Source organism: Pelodiscus sinensis, chromosome 6 (genome assembly GCF_049634645.1).
Source record: "Pelodiscus sinensis isolate JC-2024 chromosome 6, ASM4963464v1, whole genome shotgun sequence".
Lineage (NCBI taxonomy): Eukaryota > Metazoa > Chordata > Testudines > Trionychidae > Pelodiscus > Pelodiscus sinensis.
In genome coordinates, this window is record NC_134716.1 from 78996233 (window position 1) to 79022119 (window position 25887).

The window sequence follows — 25887 nt, forward strand, 5'->3', positions numbered from 1 at the left end:
TTAATTGGTACACCTGTCCTAGACCTGCCCATGTCACAGACTGTCAGAAATGTCATGCTTTATAGTCCTCATTAATTTGTGCACCTGCCTCAGATTCATTAACATGCCATTACACTGGCTGTTTGCCAATAAATTATCTCATGGAAAACTGTTGTATTCTTATACAAATAAGCAGCTTAATCCATTCATCTATATTCTCTCCTTTATCAGCATTTCAGTGTAACTGCCAAAATATAGCATAATGAGCTTGATTTTCAGCCAGACCTCAGCTATCTTCTGTTTCCATGGGTACTATTGTACACCTCTCTGTAACTGAAACTTCATTTATTCACCCACAGTTAGTTTCAGTCAAAAATACTTGCAGTTAGATATCTAACTACTTGATTTGTAGACAGCACAGGAATAGAGTCATTGTGGAGAAGATATCTCTAGTCCAGTGGTCACCAACCTTTTTGTGGCCAATAGCACATTCATGTTTTCAGAAGAGTGTGGTGGGCACCTGTAGCCAGACACAAACCCCATCTTGGTTTTCCACGAACCCCATCTTGTTTCGCCCCCCCAGAGAGCAAGAGAAAGGTAATCAGCCTTTGATGCCCTGGGAACGCAGGTGTGCTGCCTGTCCCTGACTCTACCATAAACAGAAACCAGACAGTAAATGGGCTAGCTGACGACCCGGGGCCTCCCGTCGCCCTGATGGCTAGTACCAGTAATTGACACGCCTGCACTGTCCCAGGAGAGGAATCTTCGCCCATCACATACCAGAGGTGCCCATTGTCTGCATTTTCCCAGGTGTAAATTATGCTTTGCACCCTTCGTGGGAAACTTGGTGTTCAAAGCCATTTTTCCTAATTGGCCATTTGAGATCAGGAAGAAGCCTATATGACCCAAGGGGTATAAAAGAGGTTCTGCTGCCCACCCCATTTGAGCTCCAATCATCTATACCTGCTGGCAGGTATTGATTGTCTCCCGAGGTCTGTGGGACGCCCAACCTCGCCCTACTTCTTCCCGAGGGATTGAGAGAAAGACGCTGGCCACGCCAAGTCTGGAACGCAGGGGTGAGAATATATACCTGCTATGTGTCTATTTTGCATGCATTTAATAAGAGCTCAGAGAACCAAAGGGTTTCATGGTACCTGTAAGTGACTTATTAGTGTAATTTCTGTCCTGTCCTTTGTAGTGTCTGTGTTATCTGTAACACAGTAGTAGCATTTAACAACTAAGTTTACCCTGTAAAAATAAAATAGTAACTGTTTAAGCTTTAACCTGACTCCTTCAGTTGCTGTAACAGAACCAAGCACAATTTAAAAGAACTTCAGCCGGTCATAAGGGACTCACTGCCCTGACCGTCGGCTGACAGCACCAACAAAAACAGGCGTTAAATGTGAAATTGAAGGCTATTTTCATATTAAATGTAAATTTGATAGAAACTTAATTTAGTTGGATAATTTTTATTTTAATTATATTGTAATTCATTAAAAAAATTCTGCATTAATAAAAAGGGGGGGATGTCCAAATGTTGAGCAAAAAAGCACCCTCCCCCCCCCAAAAAAAATCATGGAACCTTTAAATTTCACACTCCTTTCCACATGGCAGTGGAAGAATGTCCCAAGTAGCTTTCCAGCTGAGAAACTGAAAATACCAGACATTTTACTGGGGGGGAAGAGGTCAGGCCAGGGGTTTGGATTGTGCCTCAGGGCAGGGAATTGGGGAGCAGGGTCTGGGAGGAGAGTTCTGTGGGTGAAGATATCGGAGTGGGAGTAACTGAGGGGCCGGACACTTACCAGCAAGACGCGCTGCTCTCCTGTTTCTCCCACAGGATCTGCCTGGCCATGTGCTTGGGGATTGGTAGGTTCCCGCAGCTGCCATTGTCCAGGTCCAGCCAATGGGCTTGTGCGGGGGGTGGAAGCGGCCATGAGGGACCCTCCCCTGCCAGCTCGCAGCTCCAGCACCACAAAGGGTCCCACCATGGCTGTTTTGCGTGGGGGGGGGAGCTGTTGCTGCCTTGCAGCCGGACCCGACCAGTGTGGGGTTTGCTCCGGCTACTGAAGCGCCTGCGCGGGCTGCCTGCTGTGGTGAGGGCGGGGCTCAAGCCTCCAAAGTGCCGCGTCGGGCTCCCTCACGGGCCCCAGGCTGCCGACCCTGCTCTAAGCAGGGGTGAATGTAAGCAATTTTAAAATGCTGGTGCGAGTGCACATAAATGCCCCCGCGGGCACCATGGCACCCATGGGCACCGTGTTGGGAACCACGGCTCTAGTCCAATATTTGAATGATGATATAAGTATACATTTTGCACACATATATTTAAAATCAAAATAGGAACATATACTGTACTATATGACAGTGTTTTCCAACCTTTTTTATGCCACGGACTGGCAAAGCCATTCACAAAATTTTGACAGATCGGTAACATTTTATTTGCATATTCATTATGCAAATAAAATGTTACCATCCACCTAGCCCCAACCCAAAGTCTCTGACCTACACCACTACAGACCATGCCAACACCCGCTTGGCCCTGTGACCCCACCATGCTCTCACCCAACACCCCTTTTCCCCTCCCACACTCACCAGAGGAGGCTGCCCCCTTTAGCATGGCCGTTACTGCCTCACGTGCAGGGGGAGTAGCCCTCCTCCTTCACACCTCCTCCCTCCCCAAGTGTGTCTTGCACACCCATGGGTAGGGGGGAAACACAGAGCTCCAGCCAGCCACTATTACCAAGGGGGGACCACTATTACTGCTCAGCCTCCTCCTGCCACAGCCTCAGCCCCAGTGCCACTGCCAGAAAAAGCGTCCATGAGAGCGAGAGGAGGGGGGTAGTGTGGAGCCCTGGGGAGGCATCTTCTGCTCCACCTCCTCCTGCTGCCACTTCAGCCCCAGAACCACCACCAGCAAAAGCGGCCACACAGACAGGGAGAGTGGTCATTGACGGTGCGCATGCTTTCTCCTCCTTCGCACTCCCTCCCTCTCCTAGCACATTTCCCCAACTGCAGAGAGGGGAGGAGGAGGGAAAGGCACATACTCTGTCTCCTCCTGCTGCTGCCTCAGCCACCATGGCTGCCAGAATTGAACTGCCGCAAACAGCTGGCTTGAGCTCTGATAGCCACCCCAGCCTGGCAGGAAGCAGTGCTGGTCCACAGATCGGAGATTGAGAACCACTGCTATATGAGGCACTAATTTATGAGAATCTAGAATAAAAAATACTGACTCAGATATTTCAGTTTCATTCAATCCACAGCATTCCTATATGACTCTATAAGACTTTGCCGACAGATCCTGTAAGCCTCGTTTCATGAGGCATAAGGGATCTGTCGGCAAAGGCCTCCCCAGCCGACTGATCCGCATTTAGACTACCATGCTGTGCCAGATCAGCTGATCATCAGCCCAGCACGGCGGCCATGTTTATTTTAATGAAGCGGGGATTATTTAAATCCCTGCTTCTTTGCCTAGGCCGGGTAAATTAGTTTACATGGCTCCGTCAATGGAGCCATGTAGTCTAGACAAACCCTTAAAGTGGCGCATCAGAGTGTCTCATTTAACCAAGCTTTCCTAAGTATAGGCACCAGGCAAAACACAAACTTCCAAAGCTGCTAATGTGTCACATATCCCAGAAACAAAAATACCATTCAATTTAAAAAAAAAACACGTAAACCTTTCTAATATTGTTTTTTTATATTAAGCCCCAATTGATTACAATGTATCAGTCAAGATCATGCAGTTTATTATAGCTATGTACAGTAAACTTCCGATAATCCAGCACCTTTAGGACCCAGGGGGTGCCGGATTATCAGATATGCCGGACTATCAGAAGGGGGGGCTATGAGGGGTCTGGAGTGTGGTGGGAGGGGATGCCACCCCAGATCCCTCATAGCCCCCCCTTACAATAGTCAGGCTCTGCCCCAGGAGTCCCTGATTCAGCCGCTGCTGGTCAGTTTCAGCAGCAGCTGAATCGGGGATGCCTGCAATAAAGCAGCTGGGGTGCTGCAGGGTTGGTCCCGCAGCGCCAAGTGGTGGCGCTATGGCACCAACCCGGCAGCACCCCAGCTGCTCTTGGGGACGCCTGGGGCAGAGCAGCTGGAGTGCTGCCGGGTTGGTCCCGCAGCGCCAAAGGACGGCGCTGCGGGACCAACCCGGCAGGACCCCAGCTGCTCTGCCCCAGGGGTCCCCGATTCAGCCGCTGCTGAAACAGATCAACGGCTGATTCCAGGAAGCCCGGGGCAGAGCAGCTCTGCCCCGGGCTTCCTGGAATCAGCCGCTGATCTGTTTCAGCAGCGGCTGAATCGGGGACCCCTGGGGCAGAGCAGCTGGGGTCCTGCCGGGTTGGTCCCGCAACCCCGAGGGGCAGCGCTACCAGACCAACCCGGCAGCACCCCAGCTGCTCTGCTCCCGGCTTCCCCGATTCAGCTGCTGGTCAGTTTCAGCAGCAGCTGAATGGGGGAAGCCTGTCCAGCTGCCCCAGCACTTCCGGGTTCCTGATGCATTGGATGCCGGACTAATGGAGTTTTACTGTAGTATAAAATAAGCAAGAGTAAAAAATATGCACTCTTTACAAACTCTGCTAAGTACATTGTAAACATTAAGGGCACGTCTACACTACATGGAAGATCGACATTGCTGAGGTCAATCTTCCGGTGTTTGATTTAGTGGATATAATATAGACCCGCTAGATTGAACTCAAAGGGCACCCCCATCAAAGCTGGTATTCCTGCTCCTCACGAGGAGTAAGGGAAGCCAACGGGAGCATTGGCTCCTGTTGGCCTCCCTGTATGTGGGTGGTGCGGAAACACAATGTAAGATAAGTTGACTCTAGCTACATAATTTACATAGCTGGATTTGTGTATCTTACTTGGACCTTCCCATGTAGTGTAGTCCAAGCCTAAGGGATCAACTTTTGCCTTTTGATTAGTACACACAACTCTACTGGTTCCCAAACCAACTCCCATTGGAATCAATAAAAGGATGTGCATTAATTAAAATTGGAGTTGAATCAGGTTCTTCATACTAACAGTAACAATGGTCATGAATAAGTGAAAAAAGAGTCCTTTAAGTAATCACATAGACGCATCATATTCACCAATGCTAAAAACAAAAAAATACATTTGTGTGGAAAAAAAATAATAATTAAACATAGTATGAAATTCAACAAACCCTACAATATACCTCAATTAATTTCCCTTTCTTCGGGACTCTCTTATCTCTCTTTTGAAACTTAATACTATATAACAGATCTAAAGTAAACGCCAGCTGTCTGATTCAGTATTTTAATTCAGGAATTGGTAGCTTAGTTCAATGTAGTTTTGCAGTTTCTGTTCTGGAAACCCATGGAATTAAAGCTGCATATGGAAACACAGTGCCTTCAGCTAAAAAACTTCATGAACTTGTGCAAATTAGGGTAAAATTTGCACCGTGGACTCTGCAAAGCAATTAGGAGAATGATGATGACATACCATGGCAAACGTGAAATATCCTGCCCCCAAATCCCACAACATCCATCTGTGGAGGGAAAAGAAGGTTCCTAAATTTTTTAGCTGAGCACACTGTAAATGGTATTGTTAATGACTATAGACTAATGGAATGTTAACACAGTTTAATGCTACACTTAAGAGTAGTAATGTATGGTATGGAAGCTGTAAAATTAAAATGTTTTGTGTCACAGATAACTAAAAGTCCAATTAATGATTTGATTACATCAGATGACAAACCAGGACATCACCATTCTTATGACTCCCAATAATATAAAAAATAGATTTGCACCTTCTTACATCAATAGCAAATTTGACTCAAAGATAATTATAAATTATCATAGCTAATTACTACAAATATGTACATAGAAAAACTTGAAAAGTTCTTGTTTAGATGAAACATGATACTTTCTGTGCTTCAGTAATCGAATAAAAAGTTCTGATATATTTTGAATCATTACTAATATGGCTAACGGTATGGGCATGGGTCACAGATCTAAAGGGCAAACTCTTACCTGTATCATTGCCTGTAATGGCAAAGACAAATAATCTAATGTCAGGTTTCTTTTCCATGTCTGTTTCGAGATCTGAAATAGAGGGAGACACTTCCTGAGGTTCCAAAGCCTCTGTAGTTTCTTCAACTTTGGGTGGTCTGGTAGGTCGTGCAACTGCAGTGGCACTTGATGATGTAAAATATTCTTTGTCAATTTCTGGTTCCACTGTTTTGCCTGTCAGATCATCATCAGTAGTGGCTTTACTGGGAGAAATAGATTCATCAATTATTACTACACCTATGCTTGTTTCCTCCTCATCTTCCCTGTCAATTATACGTGGTGGCTTTTTAGTAACAAAGGATTTGGTAGTTGAAGTTGGTTGGATTTTGTCTACTGCACTTAGAGCGGTTGTTTTATCTGTTGCAAAAGCTGAAAATAAAATTGGTTTTGTTCCTTCAGGTTCCTCCAATATTCCTGAACCTTCCAGACTATGGGTTGTCAAATTTTCCACCTTTTCCTCAGAAGTAGATTTCTCAATCTGATGAGTAATACCTTCCAGTGCAGTAGGACCTGTAGGCATTATATGTGAAGGCAACTCAGTTTCCCAACTCACCACACTGCTTTCTTTGGTTTCATTTTCTTGCTTGACGTGTGGTACTCCACTTTCATCTTCATCAGTTTCAGTGCTTGGTGATCCTGGCATAACTTCAGTGGTCTTTACTTTGTGTTCAGTAACAGCATCAACTTTTGGAGACAGAACAAGCTGCATGGTCCTAGTTGTTGTTTCACCAGATGCTAGAATTTTTTCATAATCCATTATCTTTACATCAGGCACAAAAACTTCTGTAGTTTTATGTTTTTCATTATACGCTGATCCTTCAGTAACTATGCCCATATCATGCCTTTCAGTAATAGCTGTGTGAGTTAGTTCAGGTCCAGTAGTTGTCTTCTGTTCATATATTTGAACAAATGTCACAGGCACCTTAGAAGTAGTTGCAGTAGAATCAGTGTCAGTAACCAATTGCTCTCTAGTAATTCCGTATGGTTTTTCTTCCACTGTTCCTTCAGTAATTTGGACCACATCTTTACTTTCAGAAAGAGTTGTCAGAGCAGATTCAGATTTGGATACTACCTCCTGATCATCTGTTTCCACATGTACTTGAGTAGATATCACATCCATTTTAGAAATGGATCCTGTGGACTCCGTGGCAGTAACTATTTGTACCATAGTTTCATCTTTGGTAGAGTGTTCCTTTTGAAATATGATTCCTTTTATATCTTGAGTTTCCACATGTGGATGAATAGTAGTGATCATTCCGGTGATTCCTACATCTTGGGTCTGCTCAATAGCACTTCCTTCCTCAAGGCAATCAACTTGTTGCCCTCCTGTTCCTGCACTAGATGCAACCTTTTCTTCCTGGGTTTTGATGGTAGTGGATGTCATTGTAGATGATTCTTCTTTAACGATTGTTCCTGTACTTATATGGTCACCCTCTGTGACTGCATATTTTGAAACCTCTTTATCTGTAAATGTAACATCTTCAGTAAATGGTGCTCTTAGTTTCTCAGTGGCCTCTGCTGGTTTCACATCTGGGGCAGGAGCAAATGTTCTCATAGTTTCATGATACCTTGAAACAAAATCTTCATCTTCTGTAAATCCTATTGTTGGTTGTACTTTGTCACTCACTTCCGTGAATGGAGGCCTGGCTGTTGGTAATTTTGTAGCTTTTGATGCTGGCACTGCTGGCATAAAGGGCTTTATTGTTGTATCACTTTCCTCCAGCGATATTTTTGATACTGTGATTACTTCCAGTTCTATAGCTCTGCGAGTGGGGTAGATACTTGTGATATCTTTACTCTGATCTAAATCAGCTGATACAGCTGTAAGTTCTTCATCAATTTTTGTTTCTGTTGGCTCCAGACTTATCTTAGTTTTATCTTTTGCTGTTGAAACTACTGCTTCGGGGTGCTTTGTATGTTCTACGATATAAATTTGAGCTGGAGAAGCTGTAGAAAACTCCATTCCAGAGATACCATCTCCTGTTCGTAAAGTTCCATATGTTTTTATATAATGAACCAAATCTTCTGTCACATTTTCCTGATCTTTATCAGTAGTTAGTGGAGTGCTTGAAACTTGGGAGGGAAGTGTGAATTTTTCACTTGCAACATATCCCTTGGGATCTGTTTTAGCCTTATCAGAGTCTGGTTTTAGAAATGAGAGCTTATCAGTCTGTGTTCTCTTTACTACTCCTTGTGGTGAGGTGGCAACTTGTGAGACAGTGATGGCATCAGCTTCTGTCTGATTAACTTCTGATACAGATGCAGACATAGGTACCGAAAAGGAAACTTCAAGTGTATTGGTAGTCTGCACAACGGTCAAATCCTCTATGCTTCTTTCAGCTGATGCCTCATTATTATCAAATAAAATAGGTTCTTCTATAACTCTAATTGCTGGAGGGGACTCACTTGCTAGAGAAGATGCCCTAGTAGTTACAGCATGCTCTTCTAAGAATGTCTGTGATACAGTAATTACTTCTAATTCTGGGATTCTGCTAGAAGTCAAAGTTCTGTGGTCAGGCATAACAGTGTATGCACTTGCTTTGCCATCCTCCCCCTCCTCATCCTGTGCGGTAGGTTCATGATGATCTATATGCAGATCTTTGGGAATTACAACAGTGGTAAGTTTCTTATCAGTTTTTGCTTCCATTGATTCTCTTGTGGGGTGAGCACTAAGATACATTTCCTCTTTTGTTAGTGTAACTGAAGTATCTGTTTCAGGAAGCTCTCTCACAGGGGTTTGCACTGAGGTATTTCCATATGTTCTTATTGGGCCCACCTCTATTTGTTCGGTCTGACTTTCAACTGTGTGCATAGCTTCAATTTCAGCATCTTCCCATGAAACTGTGATTGGAAGCAATGTGGGGGCCACATCTGTAGCTGCTCTATGCTCTGAAATTATTGAGGACAAATAAACGTCCTCTCTAATTTTAGACATATCTTCAGATAATTCTGCTGCAGAATAAGTGTGCTCCATCTCTTCTTGTATAGGTGTGCTCACTGCTCGTCTAGGTGCAGCATCAGGTGTAGCCATTTCCAATGACACAGAAGGATCCACTTTGACATCTGTGACTGTCTGAGGTAGACTATCGATTAACTTAATGTACTCCTTAGGCATCGTCTCTTCTCTTTTCTTCTCGCCCACTCTGCTAGTTAGTATTGCGTCTTCCTTTTTGCTTCCCAGGATTACTTTTGCTGAAACTGGGGTCTTTGTTTTTGTGACAACTGATTCGGTGACTGAACTATCAGCAATATCAGTTTTAAAAGTAGCTTTGCCAGGGGTTACTTTTAGTTCTGTTAAGAGACTGGCTGGACCACTTTCCATAGGAATGTCCAGCTCAACAGATGCAGACTCTGATACATTTTGTTTACCTAAAAAAAGATATTAAAGAATCAGTTAGACATGGTATAAACAAATCTATTTTTATACTTCTCTGATGCAAATTAAACCCCAAAGAACAAAAGTGATAAAATGTTTTAGATAAAGATTTTCAATTCAGTACAGCTTTAATGCCAGCATAAAAACACTGTATTACAATGCCGCAAACTTTGCTGCATTTATACACAATACTGAGAGAAAGTTAGATTAGGGCTGATGGTGAGAACCGTATATTTTCACTGATTGGCTTTAATTAATTTGCCTTTAGCCAAAGTATTTGCCTGCCAGGTTTTATTTTGTTCTCAATTTGGAGGTGCTATTGAGTGTTTCTAAGTAACAAAAGTAAATTAAATGTTCTTACTTTTAGTTTAGGATACAATATTATTCATAAAAGTCCTGTCTTTGACACCCTGAGCAAGAAGTGCTGTGAGGGCATCAGCATCAGATGTAGGGAAGGAAATCTCTTGCATTGTTGAACAACAACAAAAGCAGCAGCAACAGAGCAATGTCAGTAATATTAATTTCATGGTGCTATATTAACACTATCAGAGATCTCTATACAACATAATATTAACAAAATACAAACATATTGTTCTGTATTGTACTGAATGAAATGTTGAAGTGGACTCTTTCATTTCATACTCTTGCCAACTGACTCCCAGTCTATCAGGGTATATCTACACAACAGGGCTAAAGTCAAATTAAGCTACGCAATTTCAGCTATGTAAGTTGTGTAGCTGAAGTCGAAATAGCTTAATTCAGTTTTTGGCATTGTCTACACAGCAGGAAGTCAAAGGAAGAACACTCTTCCTTCGACTTCCCTTACTCCTCATTAATAGGGTTGCCAGATGGTTTCAACAAAAATACCAGACACACTTGACATTACATGACAATTTACATTACATCTTATTTAGAAAATACTGGACATTTATATTTTCTCAATTTGTTTCCTGAACAGAAAGCTCAAATACTAGACTGTCCGGTTCAAAACCGGACACCTGGCAACCCTACTCATGAAATGAGGATGTCCATGAGTCAGAGTAAGAAGTCCTCCAGCTTGACGTTATTTCAAAATAAAGGCTTGCAGTATAGACATGCACTATGTAATAACATTGCTGTGTAGACGTATCCTCAGAAAATTCTTGCAGTTTAAGGCAGAAACATTTCTGATTTCTCTTGTGCATTCATGCTCCGCTATGTTAGGGTGCCTCTACACAGCACCCTAAACTCAAAATAAGATACACAATTTGCACTACCAAAATTGCATATCTTATTTCAAATCTATTTTGAAACAGCTTATTTTGAAATTTGGCACGTCTACACAGTGCAAAATTTTGAAATAACATGCTATTTCGAGACATCCCTTAACCCTTGTGGAATGGGGGTTACCGGCTTTTCAAAATAGAGCGCCTGTTATTTCAAAATATTTTTTGAAATACTGGGTGGCTTATGTAGATGCAGGGTAGCTATTTTGGGACACCTCTGGTATCCCAAAATATCTATGCAGTGTAGATGCACCCTTATGTATTAGCTGTATTGCAAATGCCATGGATTTTTTTTTTCCAAGGCTCACTTTAGCATACAATTCACATGTATAACAGGAAGCAAAATACCAGCTTAGTATATTTTCAGCATATAATTACAAATGACAAAAAAGGAATCCTGACAACAACAGGAGTTTGTTTAGGTAACAGAAACTAACATGCCATCCTAAAACACTGAATTGCAATGTCACAACATTTGCTGTCATCCATCTAAACTATACTCTGAGACATTTAGATTAGTTTTGAAAATGAGAACACTAACCGACAGAGAGGTCTGATAGTACCTACATGTGGGATCAGAAACACAGTATTGAAATGAAGTTTACTTTTGGAAAAAAAATGAAAAGGGCATAATCCTGCTGTCTCTTCATGCATAAAATTGGGTGCATTGTATATAAAAGGACAGCAGGATCAGGCTTTTTAAAATATCAAAAAAATAAAGGACAGAGTATGGTCCTTGGAATCACCATTAGGTCACAGACAATGATTTTCAGATTTTTAAAACACAAATGTAAGGACTAATTATCTCAGCATAACTCAATAAAACCTACAGCATCTTTCATGTTAATGCATTGAAAAGTATCTAATCATGTAAATTAAAATCCTTAGACAAACATGCAAGAAATGTATGTAATTACCATGTTTTAGGTGGATAGGCCCAAAGGTCAAAAGCTGTATATTACATCTGAGAGTTTCAGAATTAATGAATGAGCTCAGAGAAACTCAAAGGCTCAGTGTACAATATGAAAGTTTTATCAAACTTCTTTGAAGGCTAGGGGCCATGGAGAAAGATGAGGGTTTGACAAAGGTCACATTTGCAGAAAGGAGCTATTCCAGAGGATGGACCAAAGAAGAGTCTACACTCCACTGAGACCTCCAGAATTTAAGAACACAAGGAAAAATTATTCGAACAAGTATTGGCACAGGCAGAGAATGGGAAGAAGCAAAGGGGAAACATAGAAATATGCAATTGAACACATGCACATGCCATACGGCCTTATAGAGCTTGTCTACACTTACAGCACTGCAGCGTGCAGCCTCACTTGTACAGGTGCATCTCTGTAGCACTTAGTGAAGATAACTACCTAAGCACGAGAGAGCTTCTCCCATTGACATAGATTTTCTGTCTCCCTAAGAAACAATAACTATGTTGACGGGAAAAACCTCCCATTGACACTTCTTCCATCAACACAGCACAATCTACACTGGGAGTCTGGTTGGTATAAATGCCTCATTCAGGTATAAAAATCTATAACCTCTGAGTGCCCATATAGTTATACAGACACCAGATCATAGTATAGAACAGGGCTCAGGCACATAAGGCATTTGTGTGCATACATTAGGCCTACACAAATGTGCATTTCAAATTTCACTGACCTAATTCTGATAATGTTGCCCTTACAGACAAATTATTAGATTATACACTGAAGTGGACAAAGAGGTGATAGGCCAGGTGTGTCCAAATCCATAGCCAAATTTCACCAAAGTTCAAAGCATTAGTATCCAAAGGCTTGGTCCATAGCCAGTACACAGTTGTATCCATGACTCATTAAGTTTGGATCCAGAAGTTTGGGGGTAGATGATCTGGTGTGAGCCACTCTCTAGTTAACATCTGTTCAAGTGGGCACAAAGATTATTGTTTGTTTTAAAGAATATTAACATTAATAGAGGTGGTGAAGATAGAAAATAAAGCCAGTATCAAAATATAATGATGAATAAATAGATAAAATGTGATTCATCACTATTTGAGGGTTTGTAATACTAGTTATTTGTGACTTTTTAGGAGACTGCCAGGTTTTCATTAAAATGTTAACAAATTTACACAAATTCATGCCTGATATGCAGGTACTTACTATTCACCACTTATTAACTGCTAATCTCTTGATAAAATGTTTCAGACGTTCAGTGAAGGAGCTCAAATAAACAAATAAAAAAATAAGGCCAAATGCATCAGATATTTGGTTCAGCAATTACTAATTGACCAATACAAACAAACAAATTGTGTTTCCTAAAGAAGAACACAATACAAAATCTATTCTGTTTATAGATAAATGGTCAATATTTCTGCAAACTGGAATCCGAGGAGCAGTGCTGATTTACACCATCTCTAAGATTCTTTCAGCTATGCTAGGTAAATGCCTTATCACTTATATGATGTATAAAATGTTTCATAGACACGATACAGATTTGTAAACTTAACTGAGAAGAATTAGCTGACAACAGATGCTTCTTTTTAGTGAAGACATCTGCCAGCATTACTTTCTGCCTTGTAAAAAAAAAAGCTGCTTTTTAATAGGTTCCAACTCCAGTTTTAACTGCTTGCTTTTCTATCCAGATGTTTTGTATTACTGTATTCCTTGCACCATGTGTTCAATGGGCTGTCTTCTTTGTGCTTCTTCTGATGTAAGGCATGAGGCAGATTTTCCTAATAAAATGCTTGAATCTTTTAGCAGCAAGAAAGCAAATTATCTCAAAGACTGCTGCTTACATCAAAGACTATCTTATGTTGCTTTCAATTGATTCCTTTTATATTAAGAACAACCTGAATGAAGTTGATTTTGGATGGATCCTATGTGAATTGACAGTGATACTGTACTTTTTTATTTTCCAACTGTTTACTTAATGCTTTCATTCTGAAATAGCTTTCTTTCTTTCTTCACTGGTGTTTAAATAAGGTCATTAAAATGGTGGAGTTATATTAAGACTAATAATTTTATCTAGGAAAACACACAAAAGACTTGAGAACCAAATGCTTTACCTTTGAGGCCACAAACTGAGAAGCTTAATAAGAAGGCAGACAATACTAATTTTGCTTACATTTTACAAATAAAATGTGTCGGTGTTTTCAGGATACAAAGGCCCCAGTTCAACAAGATACTTAAGCATGTATCTATCTTTAAGCAATTGCATAGGCCCTTTAAATCAATAAAACTACTCACGTGATTAATTTGAGGCCTATCTTACAGAAGTATCTATATGAATTAGGGCCTTATACTATTTCAGTGCCTTATGAAACATGCCCAGCAAACATGTCCATGCATAAGCCCATCCAGTCCATATGTTTAGCAAGTTAGAAAGATAACCCTTCCTACTCCAATCAGTGGTTGACAAAAAAGTAGTCTAGTAATTACTCTCTCTCTGCTGCAGTAGTAAGGACCTGATCCAAAGCCTAATGAAGGTCAATAGACAGACCACCACAGACTTCTGTAGGCTTTTGATCAACCCCTAACAGAAGAAAAAAATCTTTTCCTCTCTGTAATGTGTAGCTATAACACCCGTATCCATTAGAAATTAAGTCACTTCTCGCTAAAATAATACTTTGTTGTGCTTCAGTGAACATCAGTGTTCCACAAATTCTACTTTGTAAATATTTTTAACATTCCCTCTCCCTCCAAAAGCAATCTTAGCTTTTAACAGATAAAAGACTTTTTCGATGACAGACCTGATGCAGCAAAGTACTGGAGCACATGCCTAACCACGATCAAATATCAACACTTTAGGCATACTCAAGTAATTTGCAGACTGAGGGACTAAACGTGAGCCATAGGAAATAAACACAATAAAACAATTAATAAAGTAGAGGTTAAACTTCAAGAAGACTTCAGACAGATTTGTAAGCAACCAAGAAAAAAAAAAGATAATGAGCCATATGGTTTCTGTAGAGCAGGAAAAAAATACATGATCAAAGAGATGGTCTCTTTTTTAAAAACAAGATTTTAGACTTCAAAACTAATAATTATTAGTCTGAGCCCATTTTATTTCCAGAGTCAAGACTATTTGTACAGCATGGTTTTGCAACTGGAAAGCAAACTAAGTAAAATATTAAACTTCACCGTACTACAGATAGATTTTAAAAAAGAAAAACACCTACTGAATCCAGTTTTTAGAATAGAAATCTTCCGAATGTAAGAAGTTTCTTTTAACTTTAACAGCAAAATTAAATTCTTTTTTTTTAATCTTTCTGTCTGTCTAGAGACAGAGAGAGAATTTTCATCAAGAGTGGTTTTATTCAGAGAAAAGATTTTGTGATGGGCTGAAGAGATGACTACTTTTTTTAAAATATAAGGTTTGTTTTGATCATCATTAATACAGATGTCTCCTCTGGCAGAGATCTATTGCTTTGGAGCATTTGAAAAATCGAATCCATTAGTTGGCTCCACAAGGGCCAGAGCCAGCCATCCTTTCTGGAGCTGAGAAGAATATATTTTCATATGCCTCACAGATTCCAACTGGACTTCTCAAAGTTACAGAAAATATTACTCATTGTGGCCAAAAGTGTCAAACTCAGGTCCTTAATCATTGCTATTTCACTTCATACTAATTGCATAACATGCAAAACACTCAAAAATGTAAATAGATGTGGGCGCTGAACATGAGTTCCCATTGTCGTGTGGTGGCCAACCATCTAATGCTCTTCTGGGATGAATAAATAGGGAAATCTTGAGTAGGAGTAGAGAAGTTATTTTACCTGTGGATTCAGCACTGGTGCAACTACTGATAGATATTATATCTACTTCCAGTGCCTAGTATTTAAGAAGGTTGACAAATTGGAGAGGGTTCAAAATGCCATGAGAATGGTTAAAGGAGTGGAAAACATGCCTTTCAGTGATAGACGTCTACTTAGATTAACAGAGAGAAACTTAAAGATTGACTTGATTGTCTATAAGTATCTACCTGAGGAACAAATATATAAAAATGGACTCTTCACTCTAACAGAGAAGGTATAACACAATCCAATGGCTGAAGCTGAAGCTAGACAAATTCTGACTAGAAAGAAGGCATCCATTTTTTAAGGGTACTTAACCTTTAGGACAAGTTACCAAGGGTCATAATGAATTTTCCATCACTGACCATTTTTAAATCAAGACTGGATGATTTTCTAAAAGATCTGCTCTAGGAACTATATGGGGGAAGTTCTGTGGCCTGTGCCATACAGGAGGTCAGATTAGACAATCGCAATGGTCCCTTCAGTCCTTGTAATTCATGAGGCAGAGGAAATTTTAGTGGGACACAATAAAAAAGTGACATTGTAACCCAGACACCTAGGCTACGTTTACACAGCTTCATTACCACAGTTCATTTGCATAATTAATTAGGAGCCGTTTTTGCGCAAGATGCTTTTGTGCAAAAAGGCGCCATCTACAAGGCTCCTTTTTGCACAAAATCCCCCTCTTGTGCAAGAGCCGCTTGTCCTCATTTTTTCAGGAAGAACGGCTCTTGTGCAAGAGGAGGTTTTTCTGCAGAAAGGCACTATGTATATGGTGCCTTTTCGCACAAAAATCTTTTGCGCAAAAACGGCTCCTAATGAATTATGCAAATGAAGTCTGGCAATATGCTAATCCGCATTTTATTTGCATAGGCTTTTGGGGAAAAGGGAAGCTGTATAGATGTAGCCCTACTGTGGTTCACTGGCCCATGCAGTGGCACCGAGACCACAGCCACAGATAAAAACAAGAGACCTCTGCAGCATGGGCCGAGAGTCAGCTGGCTTTTAGCTCAGAAAGTAGAGGCTCCTACACTGAGGTCCCAGGCTCAAATCTGCCTGGGGGTGGTTATAACATCACTGTGTTCTACTATACAAACATCTGTTTTGCAGAGAATAGGCATGGATGTTACCTAGATAACTCTTCTTGATTTTGCCGCAAAAGAAACTGTTTCCAATTAGCAGCCTCTGATCAAATAAATTAATGTAACAATTTTTATGCTTCCTTATCATTAATACAAGTCCCCTAAGTGCCAGCATGTAAGTATTAGGGGGGAAACATAACAAGATACATTATGAAAATGCTAACAGAGCACTAAGCATGGTACTGAGGTTTTGTGCAAGGTTTTAAGAAACCAAAATTGCAGCAGTCAGTTCTTAACCAGTTTTTCTATGAATCAGCTGTGTCTGAGGGTCAGATCAGGGATTATTGTATCACATAATGCCTCACAGTGACTATGTTCTGCATTTTCAGGTGAAACACCCAGCTAGACTCTGACATTTAAGCCAAAGTCCTAAGCGGTCACATCTTTGGGAGGGCAACAGAAAGATTAACTATGTCTCAATCTCTCTAGTGTTGACTCTTTTATACAAAGTGAGCAATTTCACTCTTCACTGGAGCAAGCAGCTGCAACCAGTACTCTGGCCTTGTTTTGCAAGCTGATTCAGAGGGTGATCAGCTTCTTAACTTTTCCTCATTTCCTCTGCCCCCTTTTTGGATCCTGGCTCTTCAAAGGAAGAAAGACAAGCAAGTAAATAGTCCATGAGGAGCCATTTAGTATGGAGTAAAGTTTCATACTAGCCTTCTTCTCTTTGTGTGTTTGCACAGACCAGGAATGGGCAAGACAGCCTCTGTGGGCCGCATCCGGCCTGCCAACCCAATTGACCACCCTGCCACTTCCCTAGCCCCAGGCCAATAGAGACCTGGGAATGGGGGAGTGCACAAAGTCTCCTCCCCTCACCAGGAGTGTGCGGTGCCTAGAAAGAACCACCAGCTGTTCAAAATGGCTGGTGGTTTCCTCTAGGCATCACATGCCTAGGGAGCAGGGGTCAAAAGCAATGGGTAAGGGGAGCGTGCAAAGACTCCTCTTGCTGCAAGAGGTGTGTGGTGCCTAGAAGGAATCACCAGCTGTTCAAAACACCTGGCAGTTCTCTCTAGGCACGGTGTGCCTCTAGCAGGGCGGGGGTGGGCAGACTTCATTCACTCCCCCATCCCCAGGCTCTGATTGGCACAGGGGGAGGGGAACACGTGATGTCTTTCTACCACCAGGGGCACATGGCACCTAGAGGGAACAACCAACTCTTTTGAACAGCTGGGGGCTTTCTCTAGGCCCCACGCACTCCTGGCAGGGTGGGGACAGGGGATAAAGACTTCATGTGCTCCTCCACCTCCAAGCCAATCAGGGTCTGTGGGCAGAGGAGCATGCAAAGTCTCCTGGCCCTGCCCCTTCCTCCCTAGGCCCTGCCTGCAACCACTTCTGAAATTCACCAAGTGGACTCTCTTCAAAAATTATTGTCCACCCCTGGCATACAAGCTCACACCATCTGATCCACTGGATTTAGACCTTACTCAGCACTGTCCTTACTCAGCACTTTTCCCCAGGAAAATCTCCTTCTGATCATTGAAAAATTACTGCTTGTTCCTGCTAGATACTGAGCACTAAGGAGATGTGGATGAAATATTCAAGCTGGATTGACCAAAAAAGTTGCAAATTTATGTGGAATTCACAAATATTGTTTTGATTAAGGTTCAAAAAGGACATAGATAAGTTCGTGGAGGATAGGTCCCTCAGTAGCTATTAGCCAGGATGGGCAAGAATGGTGTCCCTAATCCAGTGATTCCCAACCTTTTTCCCATGGAGGAACCCCTAAAATAATGTTTCATATCCCGAGGAACCCCTACCTATGAAAACATTTGCTTGGCCAGAAAAAGTTGAAAGTGGGGAGCACAATTCAATTACTGCTAAATTATTATCAAGAAAATTTATTTGTAAAGAGCTGTTATATATGTCAGCTTACGTTGTAAGAAAAAAAAATATTTATTTATTCCACGATTTCTCGCGGAACCCCTGATGATGATCCGCAGAACCCTGGTTGGGAAACACTGCCCTAATCTATATTTGCAAGAAGTTGGGAATTGGCAACCAGGGGGAGGGGAAGAAAAAACACTGGATGATACCCTGTTCTGTTCATTCTGTCTGAAGCGCCTGGCATTGGCCACTGTCTTCTGGGTTTGTCTAGACTACGGGTTTTTTTCCTGAAGGAGATATGCAAATTTGATGCTAATTTGCATATCTTCTTCCAATCGCTTTTTTGAAAGTGGGTTTTTTGAAAGTGAAAGTAGTCTGGAAGCAGTTTTTTCAGAAAAAAACCCTTTTTCGAAAAAAAACGCTCTTCCTTTAAAAAGAGGTTTATGCGGTTTTTTGAAAAAGGGGCTTTTTCCCCCAAAAAAAGCATCCAGGCTACTTTCACTTAAAAAAAACAGCTTTCGAAAAAGCGATCAGAAAAATATATGCAAATTAGCACCAAATTAGCACCAAATTTGCATATCTCATTTAAAAAAAACACACACTCTAGATGTACCCAGAATTCAGTATACAGGGGCAGGTGGACCTTTGGTCTGATCTAGTATCTCTGTTCTTATGTTCTTAGGATTGGAAGAAAAAGAAGCATTAAAAAAAGTTTAATTTTACAGCTTGACAAATATTTTGAAAAAAATCACTTGGAGTTAACTCCAAATGAGGTTGGTTTTTTTGGGGGGGAGGAGGATGGGGGGGTTCCAGTTTTGTGTAATGGCCAACCAACCAAAAAAATCAGTTATTCACACAGCTCTACTTCTGAGCAGGGTTGTGTGGTTTCAAATCCCTTCGATATCTTGGGAAAGCATCCAACTCCTCTGAGTAGGCACTTGGCAAGATCAGGCCCTGAATGAGTACAGAATATGGCCCAAATACACACACATTTACATTTGTTTCTATAAACAAAAAGGGATGTAACTGGTGAACTCTGCCACCAGACTCAGACTGTAGCATTTGGTTTTATTTAATACTGATGCAATATTGAATTCAATTCAAAATGCTAGAGAAAACATTTTGAAGCAATTCACTCTATTCCCAAACCATATTAGTTTTGTTTATTGTTTTTTTTTCATGTAAAATAGTTTGTTATACTTTGATTTCTTTTTGTTTGCAAACTAATAAAATATTTGCATCTGTGAACATTGTCTGAAACACTAGAGAGAAAAAAGAATGAGCCATGCAAATTCTTGTGAAGGATTTCTTTTTGTTTGAAAACTAATAAAGTCTTTACATCTGTGAACAGTGTCTGAAATACTAGAGAAAAAAAGAAGACAATGAGCCATGCAAATTCTTGTGAAGGATATTAGTAAACTCCAAGATATGTCAAAATTTGCTCTAAGAATAACTTCCCAAAAAGATAAAATACAAAGTGCAAAATACAAATTCTATTTTCATAAGGTGAAATTCACTCAACACACCTATGCCCAAGTAGACAGTCTTTATGTGAGTTACGATTTCCGGGGCTGGAAAGGTGAAATCTTATTTTTTCACTGAGAACTAGGCCTCCAGACTTGAGTTCAAACAGCCACCTCCTCAAAACTGTCACTATTTCAACCCATGGAAGGGGCTTCTGCAGTCCCTCCAAAACAGGATGAAATTCACCCATCATACTTTAAAATGGTCATAAAAAAAAACAAATTGCAAATACAGCTTCTCCCCAAGTTACAAACGAGTTATGGACCAAACACTTGGCCATAACTTGAGCTGTTCGTAACTTGGACCCCACTGCAACGTAGGAATAAGAGATCCTCCGGAAAAGGGCTTTATTCCAGAGGATCGCTCCAGTCTAGACGCTCTTTTCCGGCTTTTCCCCAAGCCGGAAAAAAAGCGGCGGCCATGTTTATTTAAATCCCGCGGGGGATATTTAAATCCCCCGCGGATTTCCCTATTCTGACTTGCCTGCTTTGCATGCCTCTTCCGGAGAAGGGGCCAGTCTAGACGTAGCCGGAGGAGAACAGAGTGACACTGAGTGGGTGAGGCCTACTGTCACTGAAAGGCAAGAAACCAGAAGTCTTTAATTAAAGACCCAGTACTTCAACATTTACTCATGCAAGTTCCCTCACACCTTAACTTTAATGGGACTAGTCACTGAAATAAGGATGTCATTGACATCAATCAAAAGGAATACCACTGTCAGTATGGGTTGCATGATCAGTCCTGGATGCCTCAACTCAGCCACACATTTCCACAACAATAGGCAGGGCTCGACAAATAATACAATCTACTTGCCTGTGGCAAGTAGATTGTAACCTGGAAGAGCCAGGTTTGGGCATGCGCAGATTACCGGACAGCATGGCTGGTAAGCAGGGCTCATCACGGTTTGGAAAGCCCTGGCCATAGGTAATCCAGTAAATCATGGGAGGCTCTTGAAAAATGTGTGCCACACTTTTGAGGACCAACAGGGGACAGGTGAGACATTATCTCAGCATTTTCTCTCTCTATAGTGCCTTGCCTTGTCCTTAATACTGTTTTAACAGAGTTGTTTCTGTTTGGCTTCTTTGTTCTGTAAAGCCACAGTAATGAAATGCTTTAGTTACACAATATACATGTTATGTAAGGAATGGAATCAAGCAAAATGGCAGGTTAAACCCCTTTGTAACCAAAAATACATTCTTAAAAGCTAATAAAAAAAAGCTTACGTTGAAAGCAGTAGGCATCAAACTTGCTATGTGGGTAGGGAAAGCCTGTTTGGTTCTCATAGCGATACAGGGTTCTCACCCCAAGTAAACCTCCTCCACACTGGATTCTAGCCACAGACACAGGGTAACGCACGCTGCCATCAGCCAGCCAGCCGTAGTCACATTGGTCAAAGCCATTCCTCCAGGCAGCATGCAGGTCCCCAACTGTAGCAAGAACTGCATCCCTTTTCTCACACTGCTTCTTAGCTTCTTCAAAGGTCAGCTTGTTGGGTTGTGTCACGTGGAACACATCGCCTAGAGGAATAAAAACAAAGGTGAGTTTTACTGATCAGTTCCCTCTTGATACTCCAGCTCCAACTGCTTCTCCAGTATTAAGGTTGAGACTTGCTTTCCATTATCAATTCAATTTAATCCCATGCCCCGTTGAGATATTTAGAACAAGGCCTTGCCCTCCAAATTTGTCTGTGTGCTCTGTGACCAGAGAATCAAATCTGCCCCAAATTCACTCTATATACATGCACACAAAATTAATTCACTCGTCACATAACAGAAAGATTTAATCTATGTCCTTTCTGTGAGGGAATTCTGCAGGGATTGAGGACAGACTCCTGCCCTTAACATGCAGGACACAGTGAAGCCAAACCATCTGTGACTTCAGCTTGAGCCTTGGGCTGGACTAGTAATTGTGACTTTGGTGCACTCAGTAATGCACTGAATATGACTAGTCAGTGCTTATTTATCTCAGGAAGAGCAAATCTAGTTTCTTACATCTGAAGGCCTCTTACTTGGCTAACCCTTCTTGTCATCACTAGGATCTCTCTTGAGGCATAGATAATACAAATGATCTTTAGTGGCTACAGTTAATCAGTTTTTAGAATGATATTTTTACATGTCAACTACTTATAGCATAGAAAATGATAATCATTTCTATGGGCATATTATTGTATGCCCTGAATCTGTGACATCCGCTGAAATAGACAAATTAGTCCAGAAGATCCTTTGTGCACTTTGTCTTCAATCTCCAAATAATACCTTTCCACTTATAAATGGGACTTGAACAAAATGAGTATTGTGCCTTAAAATCAGTTCCAATGTAATTAGCCATTTTGTAATTGATATTTTTTGTGGTTTTGTTTTGTTTTAGCATCTAAGAGAGCTTCTCTGTCACCCATCAATATAATAACAAAGTTAACCCCCATAAACTGGGACTGGTGCAATGTTTGACAGCTTCCTCTGTCAGGCTTAAGATTAAAACTCATTAGTTACAAAGTTAAAAAAAAAATTCCATGTAAACTCAAGATACTTGTTATGAAAAGTTGATTTTTCTGGTTTGGTTTGAGCATCTGAGGCTATGTCTACACTGGAGGGAAAAGTCGGAAAAAGATTCGCAAATTGTGAACCACAGTTTGTGTTTCTTTTTCCACTTTTCTTCTGAAAGAGGCTTTTCCAACATTTGACCTATGTACACGGGGTCACATGTTGGGAAAAACCCTCTTTCAGAATATCCCTTCCTCCTCATGGAATGAGGTTTACAGGGATGCCGAAAAAACATGTCTGATTTACCGATTTTTTTTCCAGAAAAGCAGACGCATTCCCTGGACGTCGCAGTGCTTTTCCAGGATACTGCCAGTATCCCAGAAAAGGTTTGCAGTGTAGACATAGCCTAAGAGAGCTTCTCAATATAATATAATCAATCAATATAATAACAAAGTTAACCCCTGTTTGACAGCTTCCTCTGTCTAGGCTTAAGACTATAGCTAATGAGTTTTAAAATAATAATAAAAAAATCAGTGTAAACTCAAGATACTTGTGAGAAGTTGATTTTTCTCTCTCTCATCTTCTGTGGGCCAGAATACAAAGGTTCCTATTGCTGGGGAGAGCTACTTAGCCCCTCTGGACATGTGATCTGTCTCACCCATGTATTTGTCTCCAGAAAACCTAACACAAGGCAGATGGAGAGACCTCATCCATATGAGCAGGTCTAGTCACATCAATATTGCACTTACACTAGGCCTGAAAGGAATGCAAATATGAAAGAAGGCAGCGGGCCAATTTTTTCTCACTCTTACAAGTATTGTCATTTGTTATTACAGCTGCAATATCATTTTCATATCATGTGTTTCCTTATACAAATTGTAGGGAATTTCTAACCAAAGGATAAATCACTGCAGCCCGGTGGTCCCCAAACTTTTTACCTGATACTCTCCCTTTGCTCCTTTCTATGCCCTTCACTCTAGAGCCATGGACAGAGGAAAGGGGCCTGAGGGGCCACAGCTGGGGGCGGAGCTTCAGCTAGGTGTGGGGCAGGCAGCCAAGGCCCCAGGTACAGGGCTGGGGTCAGGAGCAGAGCTGAATGGCATCCCTATCCTGTTGCGTATGAAGTATGGCCTGGGCCCCTGCCAAGACTTCCCAAATGTTCCTTCATGTCTCCCTGGGAACATGTCTCTCAGTTTCAGGATCTCTGTTGTAGCCATTAACGGCTGAATTAGACTTCCTAAGGATGGTACATATGTGAGGCAAAACAATCTTCCAAAGCTTGCATTTCAGTTGATTTGATAATGGCACAAGGGCCACAGGTGTGGTATGTAAAGAGCAAATAAAGCCACTCTCATCTACAGTATCTGTACAGAAGAAGTTGTACTCTGTAAAAGGGTTGAAAGAAAAGAGTAAGCAAAGCAGGGGCAGACTTTCAGTGAGTAAAAACTGGAGTTGCTCCACTAACTACACTGATTTACACCATCTGCAATCTTGACCACACTCTGAAAGTGATATTTCCAACTGTACCAAATTGAGCTTATGAACAGAACTATTAAATTTACTCACACATACTAGCCAGGCTGAGATTTGGACTCTATGATACAGGCACAGTGAGTTACATACAAATTGGGACCCACATTTTTATACCCATGCACTGAATTGTGCATACCATTCTGCATAGTGATGTCATTTGCTACTAGATTTAAACATGCAAACCATGGGAATGTATTTTCATGGTTTCATATTATGCCTACACACTGCTGAAATCTACCCATCATTGCCACACAAAGAGATATTTATTTAGAAGGCACCCTTGCAATGTGCCTGCATTTTCAATGTTAATAATACTGCAAAACTGAGTGGTGGGGAGAGAGAGTGCCTTCTTTCATCTGCCTCCAAGGGATAGCTGTGTTAGTCTGTAACTTTAAAAACAAGTAGTCCTGTGGCACCATTGGGTACGTGTACACTTGTTCCCTAGTTCGAACTAGGGATGCAAATGTAGCCGACCGAAATTGCTAATGAAGCGGGGATTTAAATATCCCTGCTTCATTAGCATAATCTCTCCTGTGCGCTATTCCATTCAACAGCTGATTCAAGCCAGGCAGTGCGCTCCGGGATGCATTAGTTCGAATCAAACCCCTTGGTTCGAACTAACGTTACTCCCCAAAAAATGAGGAGTAATGTTAGTTTGAACCAAGGGGTTTGATTCGAACTAACACATCCCGGAGCGCACTTCCTGGTTCGAATCAGCTGGTGAGTGGAATAGCACGTGAGCGAGATTATGCTAACGAGGCAGGGATATTTAAATCCCCGCTTAATTAGAAATTCCGGTCACCTACATTTGCATCCCTAGTTCGAACTAGGGAACAAGTGTAGATGTACCCTTAGGGTACGTCTAGACTACTTGCCTCTGCCGACAGAGGCATGTAAATTAGACAGACTGACATAAGTCAATGAAGCAGGGATTTAAATATCCCCTGCTTCATTAGAATAAAAATGACCACTGCGTTGCGCCGGCTCAGCTGTTTGTTGGCTCAAAGCAGCAGTCAAGACGGGGATCGGTCAACAAGGAAAGCCGTTGACTACCGATTCCTTATGCCTTGTGAAACAAGGTTTACAGGATCGGTCGAAAATGGCTTTCCTTGTCAACCGATCCCCGTCTTGACTGCCGCTTTGAGCCAACAAACAGCTGAGCCAGCACAACGCAGTAGCCATTTTTATTCTAATCAAGAGGGGGATATTTAAATCCCCGCTTCATTGACTATATCGGTATGTCTAATTTACATGCCTCTGTCGGCAAAGGCACGTAGTCTAGACACACCCTTAGAGACTAACAAAAATATATATTATCATTAACTTTTATGAGAAAAACCCATTTCATCACTTCTTTTTACTGAATCTGTAATGATATATTAGAGGGCAAGTTTTTTTCTTTCTTTCTAAATTCTTCTGGTGTAACAAAGATGACATCTGTGTCTGTAACTCAGTTAATGAAAAAATGCTGAAAAAATCCCCAGACACATTTAAAAGAAAAATATTTAAAATGGGTCAAAATGCCTGAACAGAGTCTAGTTTTATGCCTCTTGCCACCTATTGGACATGATACGAGCTTTTTGGAGATGAAGCATGCAAAAAGATGGCAAAGCAATCAGCAAAATAATTTCGTCATTCCACCCTGTATTGTATAAAGATTAATTTCCTTCAAGAATGCCAATGTGAAAATTAGAAAAATAACTGTTAAAATAATAGCAATTTTCATTTGTTCAAGCCAAGAAATTAGATACTTAGAATTCAAATCTTCTAGTAAAAAAACAACCCATTAGATATGTCCAAAACAAATTCTAATTAACACACACTGAGACTACAAGAAATTAGCCTGCAATCAGTCTGTCCAAGTTGAAAAGAAATGACAAGTCTATGTGTCAATATTAATTTGATCTGCATTTACGGCAGTGTAACAGCCATCATGACCCAACAGAAAAACAAAATCAAGCAAA

General features: G+C 41.1%; 1 protein-coding gene across 2 annotated transcripts in view; it reads right to left on the reverse strand.

Moving 5' to 3' along the window:
- Positions 1-25887, reverse strand: part of VCAN (versican) — a 158352-nt gene that overhangs the window by 60390 nt on the left and 72075 nt on the right. Inside the window, exons 6-7 of one of the 2 annotated variants that reach the window (XM_075932193.1) lie at positions 21134-21427; positions 5976-9383 (exon numbers count right to left, since the gene is read on the reverse strand). In XM_075932193.1, the coding sequence (XP_075788308.1) occupies positions 5976-9383; positions 21134-21427 (3702 nt within the window). The remainder of the gene's footprint in view (positions 1-5975; positions 9384-21133; positions 21428-25887) is intronic. The other variant, XM_075932194.1, reaches the window with a different exon arrangement.